Genomic DNA, 12,171 nt, shown 5'->3' with positions numbered 1-12,171 from the left:
TGTAGGATCAGGATTCCCCAGGATCAGGTCTCAGGTCACTTCTGAGTGCTATGGTTCTGGGTCAGTGGTCGTGTCAATGGAGGTGACCGTGCGGTTACGGTACTGATTGATCTGTCAATCACCTGTGGGATTTGATGGGCAGATGATAATGTGTGTATTGTTGTTTTAGCTTTGAGACCAGATGTCAGCCATTGTGTTGAATTATTTATGTCTTTAAGTTTCATTTGTCATTTCATAGAAAATGAGAGATTGACCGTATTGTCATGTATTGTCATGGGTCTCCATCTATGAGTTCCATCATGCAGTAGTTTACACTGTTTACACTGAATCCTGTATAAACGTAGTTTCTCTCTAATCTAAGCTCTCTAATTCCATAGACTCATGCATACTGTGGTGCATCACAAACTAATAAATAGACCAAAACCAAATTAAATAATTGCATCAAGTGTGCTGTAGGATTGTCACAGTGGCACAGCAGAATTGTACTTCAAAATCTTTTGTTTGTATATTTCTTGACATGGTCCCAAAATATCATTGCTTTGCACAGCAGAGCCTCGTAGGTATCCTGATAGCAAGCTTACATTTACTTCCTTGAATGATATTGTGTTTTGACAGGATCTATGAGGTTTGTATGCGCAAAGTGATTATATTTTGGGACCATATCAATGGCGGGCTGATTAGAAATATATAAAAACAAAAATGTTTGAGTTGAGCAAAATTCCACTCAAGTGGAAAGTGAGTTTGGTTCGAACTCTGATGTCAGCGACACAACGTTCACGCTGCCAGCTCCATGTGCCTGGAAGCCAGAGCGTTCCTGTCCCTGTCGAACCCATTTAAAAGTATGTCGCTCAAATGCGTCAACCAGAACTGCCACGTTCTAGGTTGGAATCCCCAACGGCCGATGACTCCGCTTCCCTGAGGCTAAGAACTTTACCTCGATTGCTCCAGTAAGAATCTATTAATGAGTTACAGAACATACAATGTCAATGAGACAAAGAAGACACAGCCTACATAAAGACCTGTGAGAGAGGTAAGTGTGTGTGGAATATAACACTGACGAGGGTTGGTTAAAAAAAAACAAAAAAACAAAAAAAACGATGGAACTCATAGATGGAGACCCATGACAATACATACACAATACGGTCGATCCTCCTCGTAGAATTCACATGGTTTTTCTTCTTCACACTTGTTGTGCATAGCTGAACTGTTATGAATAACATTATCACTACATGTCATCATCAAACAGAAGGGGCCGATGTCTTTCTACCCAATGACATCAGACAGAAGACAAAATAGCTGTAGATATAGGACAGTATTGCTCTTGATTGCAATGAAACAAAAGTGCAAGTACTGTATGGCACTTGACCAAATATGTTTTGTTGTGCTCTGTTTTTCTCATTAGTATTCCACAGTTCTTCCAACAGATAATTACTACTGTTCTGTAGCTCGACTGAGCCTTTTGTTGAAAGAACAGCATCGGGACTGGAGGGGGGAAATCCTTACAAGATTCAGTGATGTCACTGTCGCAGAAGTCAGCCTCTCTTTCTCCATCACACTGCCCTTCTTTCTCTTCTTCCATCTCCCTTTGTCTCTCTTGCTCTTGCACACTGTCTTTCTCTCTCTGTCTCTCTCTTTCTGTCTCTCTCTGTCTTTCTCTCTCTGTCTGTCTCTCTCTCTCTCTCTCTCTGTTTCTCTCTGTCTCCATCTTCCTCTGTCTCTCTCGCTCTCACACAGCTGTCCTCTCTCTCTCTCCATCTCTCTTTCTCCATTTCCCTCTGTCTCTCTCTCTCTCACACTCCCCTTCTCTCTCTCTCTCTCTCTCTCTCTCTCCCTCTCTCACCCTCGCTCTATTTTTCTCTCTCTCCTCCCTTCCCTTTCTCCATGGTCAATCAGCAGTTCACCACGGTTCTCCCCCCCATTTTCACACCCGACCGTAATCATCCCTCATGTCGGAGATGAAGTCTGGGAGCTGTAGTCATTGTCATGCAGGGTGACGCCTGTCCCAGACTACAGAGGAAGAGTGGTGTGCCTCATCAGCTCTAATAGGGCTGCATTGTCTCCGTGTGGACATAAGGGGCTGATTTATGAAGCACCTCAGATATTACCCCGGGCCATTTAGTACATATGTATGCTATGTTGCTGACAGAGCAGTGTGGGCAGACAGATGCTTGGAATGCCCTGGAGGACTATGCTTGTTTATGATTTGTCATTGATTTGAGGTGTTGCTTTTTGGATGACCTTTAGTTTATGTTTTATGTCCGCCACTGGGTGAGGGGAAAGTAATGTCTTATGTGCATTATCATCATCATCATCATCATCATCATCATCATCAACATCGTCATCGTCATCATCATCATCATCATCATCATCATCATCATCATCAGCACCACCGCCAGTCAACAACATCATCATCATCATTATCATCACCACCACCGCCGCCAGTTATCATCATCATCATCATCACCACCATTATTATCATCTTCATCATCATCATCATCACCATCACCATCACCACCATTATTATCATCATCATCATCATCATCATCATCATCATCATCACTGTATCCAGCTGCAATCCAATGCATATCAGACTCTCCCATGCAATAATGGAGACTTCATGCTAACCGATTCCCCCTCGAACACCTAGCCCATCCTACTGTAAGTAACATCTCCATAGGAGGCTGCCACATCCTGTATCTACAGTATGCAGTTGGATCCTCCTATTGACTAGGAGAGCTAGAGAACAATCCCTAACAGTCTGCATCTGGTTACACACTGGGAAAACCACTACAGGGTGAAAACCACTGCCCCCAAGGTGCCGAATGACCTTCTGTTGAATCACTGGTTATTAAATGTTGTGTTTGCCTACAGCATATCCAGCACACAATACACACAGAGAGCTAGAACAGATTATAGCTCTGTAGAACATGATGGCTGAGGAGATTTGTGAAAATAACTACTCTCTATAAAAAGGTGCTGTTTTGTATGTATACATTGGTGGGGGAACGCTACCATAATCTTACCACATCAACATATGCATTAACAACAGCCTGTTGTGAAGGCGTATTATGTAATGTTATGTATCGCATTATTAGGAATAGCTTTAGTAGTAGTGATACTGTATCACATGTGTGCATGCACCCTCTCCCCACACACACACACACACACACACACACACACACACACACACACACACACCCCCACACACACACACACCCTCTCTCCCCCCACACACACACACACCCTCTCCCCACACACACACACACACACACCCTCTCCCCCCCCACACACACACCCTCTCCCCACACACACACACACACACACACCCTCTCCCCACACACACACCCTCTCCCCACACACACACACACACACACCCTCTCCCCACCCACACACACACACACACACCCTCTCCCCACACACACATTGCAGCTCCTAAGTATCATTTCTTATCTTTTCTTTTCTTCTTTATTCTGTCGCCAGCATTTCAAATCCATACATAAGCCATATGCTGTAGGTGTATATGTTTTGTTGGTACTGGGGGATTATGATCTGACAGTATATACTGGCATGTACAGTGGTGTAGAAATATTGTAAATGAACATATCGTTCCACAAAAGATTCTCTTCTGTATGACTTTATGACTACATGTATATATATATATAACTGTAAATGTATGTTGCCATTATAAAAAATGCCCATGTATGGGCAATAACATTACCATAAAATGTATGGCTTACACCCACACATACATTCTACACACACACACACACACACACACACACACACACACACACACACACACACACACACACACACACACACACACACACACTACACACACCCAAGGTTGCCAGGCAAGAGGGATTCCTTGACCTTCACATTACAAACACAGCCCAGAGAGAACAGAACATTGGGAGGCTGAGAGAGAGAAATAGGCATTTCATTGTAGATGAAAATCAGCTGCAAGCCTCAGTATGCTAGCATGTATGTCTGCTTTCAGGAAGTATCCCTCCCCCCTTGGCTATGACACTCAAAATTTGATCAAATTCAAAAATGTCTTCAACATGTCAAGGATAAAAGTTCATGTGATTTCAGAATGAATATCTTTGTTTTATAGGGTCTCTGGTTTGAGCAGGTTGTCATTACAAACTGAGAGGATGGAGAGGAACAAAACTGCTCAGGAATGCGACCCTGAAGCCTGGGGAGACTTACAAATATCGCCAAAGTTGAATGTCCGAGAGGAAAAATCACAGTTGAAAGGACAACATCATCCCATTCACTCTACAAAATTGGTCTATAACCGAGTGGCCAAAAATAATCCTGTAATGAAAAAAATCTGTCTCATGCATAATTGTGTTTGCAACAATGAATTCATTGGTAACTGCATAATGTTATGGGTATGCTTGCCACCGGCAGGGACTGGGGAGTTTGTCAGGATCAAGAGAAAATTGTGAAATTTGAGTTGGTAGTGACAGCCTAATTCACACAGTGTGTAATCACATGAACTATTATTCTTGCACTCGGATAGACTCAATTCAACTTGTTGAGTAAATTGTTAAAGACATTTTAGCTATTTAGCTAATTTCAGCATATGTATGTATGTATGTACGCACGTATGCATGTATGTACGTATGTATGTACGTCCATACGTCTGTATAATGTTATCTCTCAACCATATAGAAACCATATGAAAACGTCCCTTTACGTTCTGGAGAACGTTTCTCAGTATCAGTTTTATTCAGACTCATCACTGGTTATCCCCTTATCTACACGTCAAAGGAGTCCAACTCTCGCTCGATGGAGAGCTGTCACCGTCACTCGAACGAAGAGGAATGTTTACGCCGCGTCCTCCTCTGCCCTTCACATGAAACACAGACACGGCGGGGCGTACGAGAGAAGTCTCACTGTGCATCCGACGAGTCTTCAACGATCGGGAGATAATGATGACATTAAGTATTTAGCAGGACACCTGCTGAGCAGAGTTCAGCTTGAATCATTCATTCCCCGGGGTTAATAAATGATACACACCGGGGTGAGCAGACAACCAAGGAACCACTGGGACTGTTGACTTTAACGCAGAGCTGTACGTTACCATCCTCACCTACCACTACTAGAAATTACTAGCAAGTACTCCAAAGTGCTTTTTCGAATGACTTGACATTCAGGGATGGGTGGGAAAAGAAGCACCTGATCATCTGTTTCGGCGTTTATGAACAGCAAGAATGTTTATTTATTTGTGTTACTGGTGTTTCTGATGCCTGCTGGATTGTTTGTATCATTTGTGGTCTTCACATATTATCTAATAAAATAGTATAGTCCTACACAGCTACATAGGCATATCATCATGAGTTCATGAGCCCAAAATACTGTCTACACTAAGGTGAGGAGTCTCTGGCTGAGGCACTGCACCATAACCATAACCAAAACCATAACCATAACCATAACCATAACCATAACCATAACCATAACCATAACCATAACCATAACCATCATATCACATCACCCCATCAATACAATGCTTTGAGCATACTTTGAGTGTACGGTACTGTAAATATTTATACGCTAATCACAATTAGATCAGATCTCATACTGTTCACATGTACAGTCAGTCATCACACAGGTCAGTTCAGACTAAACCAGAGTTGCCTGTACCTGTAGACCATGCCGGTGCAGGCCTGAACGGATCCTTGGAGAGACTGGTCATGAACATGGAGAAACTCCTCCAGCTGTCTCTTCTCCAGGGCCCTGCTGGCACCGTTGCCCCCAGAGAGGCAGCCTGTGGCGGGGTAGTGTCTGGGCACGACCCCCTGCCTCTGGTGGGGTGGGCTGGGGCCTCTGTCCAACCTGTGCCCCCCTCTCGGTCTGGGTATAGGGATCTCAGTGCACACTGCCTTCAGATACATCTCTGGGTGGTTTTAACCCATTCAAGGAGGTAATAGCTATACTTGTGCATCTCTATCAGAACCCTTTCTTTTATTTTGGTACTGTTCCTCTGTCCCCTGTGTGGCCAAAGACCCCAGCCTAAATACAGTGGACTATTTGTTGGCTCCTTTTCCTTCTATGAATAACGTCCCATTGTTGGAATGCTGACTTCATGCCCTTCCATTGGATTGTGGGATTGAGGAGGTTATCCATGTTTGCCTGGCAGAGTTCTCATCATACCAATGCCCAAAACAGAGAAACACGCGCGCACACACACACACACACACACACACACACACACACACACACACACACACACACACACACACACACACACACACAGGGCAGGCTATTGTTTGCAGTCTCAGAAAAGGGATGAAAGTGAACACAAACAGATAAGAGAGAATGTCCTTTCTAGGCCAATGCCTGTGATGTCAACTTTATTCTTAGATGATTGACAAATTAGATAACAAAGACAGCTTTTGTGTAGGGCTCTGTGAGAGCTCTTGGTGGCACCAGTGGAAGATGCCGGCTTGTCTCTGAGGGTAAGCTGGACAAAGCCAACGGATATTTCCGACTGCCTATCCAATCTGCCGCTGAGTCAGTGAACAAACCCGCCACCACCCCGAGCCTACAGTAGCCTATCTCTTGACATTTGCACACAGAACCGTGAGGGATCGGAGAATTGGTGAAAACACAGACAGATGTTATAAAACTTGTCTCTTTTTTTTAGTTTTTGTTATTATGCGGAGAGGAAAGGACGGGAGAAAACAAAACCAAAAAAACAAAGCCCACCTGATAGGCTTGGGAAGACAGGATGTCTTGGGAAGACCGTCAGTAACAGATTGTGTCCGTTGTCTTCCCTCTCCCAACTCTCCTCGTTCATTTTCAGGATATTGTTCTTTTCTGTTTTCATATCCTGGTGAGGTCAGGAAGCTCAAATAGGAGAGGACTAAATATATCTGCAAAGAGAAGATCCTCACATTATGTCGACCTGTCACGTCTCTGCCATGTTGATCTGCTCTACTGAGAGGTACAGGTACTCTAGACAGACAGATGGTGGGACAGGACGGATGGGATGACTGCTAACGAAGGAGGGGAGGAAGGGATGAAGGGATGAGAATGCCGCCCTCGCCCCTTGATCCTACGACCCAAATCAAGAGCGGAATTCTGTTTTCCCCCTTCGTGTTTTCTGAACTGTGTTTCCCAAATGTGTCTTGCGATACACAATGTAAGCAAACCCTTTTTCTTTTCTTCTTGTCAGTCCTCAAACATGACCCATAAAATATTCGCTGTGACCCAGCAGTTAGTCTTGAGCCACTGTGGGAGACTGGTGTTTTCAGTTACCAGCCCTTCACTGTAAACAAACTGTATTGAGTGCAATGGCTTTTGGCTACCATCTAGTGGTGAAGTGAAGAAACTACAGTACGTAAGGGATCTTCATGAATACGACTGTAATACCTACCTCTTCTCTTATTCCATCATCTCAGTTTGAAATAATGTACTTTAGGCAGATTTATATAAGAATTATTTTATAATTAAACACCAGTCATTTGGCGTAGGGCATCAATGACATGGAGGCTCTAAAAAGGCCAGAAATAACACTTTTTACCTTCTTTTATTTTTTTAACACAATTACTCGGCATAATTCTTGCCCAGTATTAACACACCGGATTCAACTAAGCATCGAGATCTGAGTGTTTGGAATGAAAATGGGCTCACTGTGTGGGCTGCTAGGGACAGAGTTGGAGAGCGGACCTGACCTGACCTTTCTCTCCATACGACCCATTGACTGTTGCCGAGGGACACACTAGTGCTGCGTCCCATTTCTCCAGCCTTCTCCTGAAGTGTACACTTGTTCACTTCTCCATGCAGATTTAAAAGCATAGGATTGGTATAAGCATGGGCTCTAACACCAGTCCAGCGCATACATTAGGAAGACGGTGGACAGTTAATGCCATTCACTGTAAACAAACTGTACCCATAAAGAATGACTGTGACCCAGCAGTTAGTCCTGACCCACTGTGGGAGACTGGTGTTGTTTTCAGTTACCTGCCCTTCACTGGAAACAAACTGTACTAAGTACAATGGCTTTTGGCTACCATCTAGTGGTGAAGGGAAGAAACTACATACAATTCAAAGTATGTTGTTGAGTCCTTCAAATACAAGTCTTGGTGTATTCAAGTGCATATACTTCAGGAAAATGGTGGAACATTAGAACGCAGCGTAGGATGCAGAGTGTGTAAAGATTGTACAACCGAAAATCTGAGACGAGAGCAATTACTATTATTGATTCAACCCCACTTTAGCCCACATCCTCCCCCTTGTGGAAAGATGACCGTAGTGCATTTTTATTTTTCAATGTTTTTCAGTTGCAATGTGTCATGCAATAATCAAAACTTTTCAGAGGTAATTTCAACACTTCTCATCATCATCATCACCGTCATCATCACCAAACACAGATATGAAGCTTCGTACTCAGGATGTGGATCAATTCCATTTCAATTCACAAAACATCCTCAGTGAGAAAATCTTACAATATTTAATTATTGAATTGGAAAACAAAGAATCTCCCAAATCTACTGAATTAGAATAGAATGAACCCCAACATCCTGGTTATCAGGAGACAATGAAAGAGACAGACGATGGAACTCTTGCTCATGTTTTATTATCATGGAGACGCGGAAGTAAGAGAGCAAGAGCGTTATCCAAGCGGATAACTCAGGCAGCCGATGCTCCCAAGTTGAGATGGTTTCTGACTTTCTGAAGACGAAGAGCTCGTCCACCCCGTCCTCTCTTTTCTTTCCTCGCGGGCATAAAACTGCATATCCAATTTTTGACACAGCCTAAATATGCAGCTGTCTGGACAGGTAAGGAGGTACCTTGCTGTGAAGTAACAATGTAACAATAATGTAACTGTAACAATACTAATCCAATTACAGGTCTGAAATCTCATGTAAAAACATGACATCAATGTTTAACAATGATGATATATATTGAAAAATATGTTTAAGAACAAAAATATGTTTAAGCAAAAAAATTTTTTTTAACATGCTAAGGGCCACTCTGAAATTAGCAAAAAGCTGGCAAACAAAGAAGGATCCACAAAAGGCTTCTTTTCTGCATTCATCGATACAGCAATGCCAAGTCAGACCGAAATAAACAGAAAATAAAAAAACAAAACAATAATAACAATCAAAAAATGTTGTTGACTCAAAGACATTTATAAAAAGTTATCATGAATATTGAAAATGACGGTACACTTTGGTCCATCAAATAAATGATTACGCTTTCAAATAGGCCTAAATACAGTACACAAGAGATGAGCTTCTAATCATTAGTTATTCAACATCATGACAATGTCATTTTGAATATAAAATTATAGACAAATCGACACTATACATACCTGTTTACATTCAGGAACGCCTGTTCTGATCTCTGTAGCAAGATGCTCACAATTGTTTGTGAGGAGTTTGTATGTTCCCTGGCACTTGTTGAGTTTTTCTTGCATCGCCTTTATCATGTCCTTGTCGCTTCGGAGTCCTTTGTCGTCATTGTAATTAAAAACTTCATAGGTATCTTTACCTTTAACTTCTTCCAGTATGCCAAATACGCAATCAGCGTCTTTCTTGCTCTTTAATTCCCCTGCAAAATTTTTTAAAATAAGAGATGATAAAATTGAGTTAAACACTTACATTGTAAAAATCTTTAGACGGAACTCACACTTAAGAAAGTGCTGTGTGGATGAGCTATTAACCGCAATGATTTCATTCCAACGTTGGTTGAGCTGCTATGTAATATACTTGAACTTACCTGAGAAGTGAAAAAGATCTTGCTTGTCTGATTTGCCGTCAATTTTGGCATCACCCACAAAAATAGCATAGTGGTCAAACTTGAAGGGGCTTGTACGGTGGAATCTGAACATGTCTCCAAAGGTAGGCTTTAAATAGAGAATGGAATCATTATAACTATGGAAAACCAGTAGTAACTGGGTGCAAAAAAAAAAAAGCACAGTCAGTAAAAACAACAATAAAAATGGTTAAAGATTAAAAGGAAGTTTAAAAAGGTGGGTTTTGAGGGATCGTTTGAACCTGGTATCATCTGATCACACAAAAAAGTGCCCATCATCAATCAGTTAATGCCAACAAGTGTAAATGGTGTATTGATTTGGGTAACACTTTATTTTAAAGACGACTTTGCCAACTGAACTGCACTGTAGAAAAGTATAGCACAGTAGTGTGAGGTATTAGTAATGTACATGTCTGCAATCCCTGAGTTTGATTACTACTAGTAATTATGTTGATGATTTACTTAATGTTTGCTTTGACACAAATACTACTCTGTAAACTTTTCCCTCTTCTATAAAAAATGCATCAAGATCAGAAAGTGAAACAGATACATTTCCAATACTGTTCCAGAGGATTTCGCTCTGACTGTCATAGAACTCACTGGTTTGCTGGTGACTGGAAATATAAAGAGTGCCAAAATGAAGGTCAGCTTCATTCTCATCATCATGGTAGAAAATGCTAGAAAATAAAGTATGCCATTCAGGAGAGGTAACATTGTCTTCATTCAAAACGAGCATCCCAAAATACACTTAAATCAATGGTGAAATTACCAGAGAATCTATGCAAATGATTCCACCTAGTTTATTATCCGAAATTCTTAGTATCCAAAATTGTAGTATCAGGAAACAATTTAAGTAGCTATTTCACATGACTTGGAATGCTAGTGTTGTAGCTTCTGTATAGATTACCTCACAGTGTGGATGGTGCTAGCTGAAGACTAAGTTGGCAGCTTTGTAAAACCCAAGACAGACAATGACTAAAACATAAAGGCATTAAATAGGTAAATACATAACATTGCCAACAATATTACTGAATACAGGCCCCATTTTACGGCACTATTTTTTTTTCTTGTCTTTAACAATCATTTTGAGAAACCAGGGATTATTCAACCAAAGTTCAAGTAAACAGTGTGAGAATGTATTGAGAGGCTGTAATAATGAGATACTAAACAGATGTAAATACAACTAAAAAGAGAAAAGTCCTATACACTATAATACTATATGCTATATCTTACTGCAGAAGAAGGTCTAAAATTAAGATATTAATATATTATAATATTAAACTGTATTAAAGACATCTTGAGAATTACTAGAGAACATCCCACTCAGGTTCAAATATGGTCCTCATAAGATCCCTATAGTGTAGTCCTTGGACCATCGAGTTTTGGCTTAACTTAACGTCATATTGACGTTGTGTACTGTGTGCAGGGTGCGAATGTATTGAGATACAGCTTTAAAGGGGCAATCTGGGATTCAAACAACAACAGAGCGGTCTCCTCACCACAGTTTTTGGTAAAGGCATAAGTTACATTCTTCAAGAATCAATGGATATGTTTAATGGAGAAGTCCAAAAATATATGTACTGTACAAATCCCAGATCGTCCCTTTAAAGAGGGCAATCTAATATTATGTAAGAACATACCACTGACAGCCAGCAGCCTAAGGAAAATAATACAACTAGATTCAATACGACGCCACCCGTTGCTTTGATAAGTGTAGTTTTACTTACCTCCGGAGAGCAAGAGGAGAGGATGGCGAGGCGAGAGTGAGAAGGTCTCACCTGAGATGGTCAGCGTACTGTAGCTGGGGAAGGTGACCCTTTAAATACAGGCGTTATCAGGGCCATGACAATGGACGCACTGACTCTCTCCAACTGTTCCTCGGTTATCACATTTTTTTTACATTTACATTTACATTTACATTTACATTTACATTTACATTCATGGAATTTAGCAGATGCCTTTATCCAAAGCGACTTACAACAAATACATTTGTTTAAGTAAGTGAATCATCTATCCAACAGTCATCATAAGAAAAAGTAATCAATGCTCACACCAGGGGCCATTGGCGGTCGTAATGCCAGAAGCCTTTATTTTATTTTTTATTTTTATTTATTTATTTTTGATTGGAGGACAGTTCTGCCAAACATGGTCAAAAGCAAAGGGGATGTAGCATAACAATATATTGATATTGTTATTTATATTGATACAGTTCCCTGCGTAAGTAATGGGACAGTGAAGCATTTTTTTTCTTCTTTTGGCTCTACAATCCAAAAGTTTGGATTTGAAATCAAATAATTACTGTGTGGTTAAAGTGGAGATTCTGAACTTGTCTTAATTGATGATGTAATTGCTGACAGCAGCAGCAGAATGTATTCTGAAGTGTACAGAAACATCTTGTCT

General features: G+C 41.1%; 1 protein-coding gene and 1 long non-coding RNA gene across 2 annotated transcripts in view; both read right to left on the bottom strand.

Moving 5' to 3' along the window:
* The window catches only part of kcnab1b (potassium voltage-gated channel subfamily A regulatory beta subunit 1b), a gene marked incomplete at both ends in the record, with an annotated part of 40,697 nt that extends 35,019 nt beyond the window's left edge, over positions 1-5,678 (bottom strand). Inside the window, one exon of the mRNA XM_083689729.1 lies at positions 5,653-5,678. Within this exon, the coding sequence (XP_083545855.1) occupies positions 5,653-5,663 (11 nt within the window). The remainder of the gene's footprint in view (positions 1-5,652) is intronic.
* A 2,912-nt stretch (positions 5,679-8,590) lies between these two features.
* Positions 8,591-11,587, bottom strand: LOC310818713. Its single transcript, XR_014554731.1, has 6 exons — positions 11,499-11,587; positions 10,679-10,746; positions 10,372-10,448; positions 9,736-9,862; positions 9,329-9,567; positions 8,591-8,808 (listed from the first exon to the last, which is right to left on the bottom strand). It is a non-coding gene; the product is annotated as an uncharacterized lncRNA (long non-coding RNA).
* Positions 11,588-12,171: the final 584 nt, after the last annotated feature.

Source organism: Argentina silus, assembly GCF_951799395.1.
Source record: "Argentina silus genome assembly, chromosome: 18".
NCBI lineage: Eukaryota > Metazoa > Chordata > Actinopteri > Argentiniformes > Argentinidae > Argentina > Argentina silus.
This window is presented reverse-complemented; position numbering and strand designations above follow the sequence as displayed.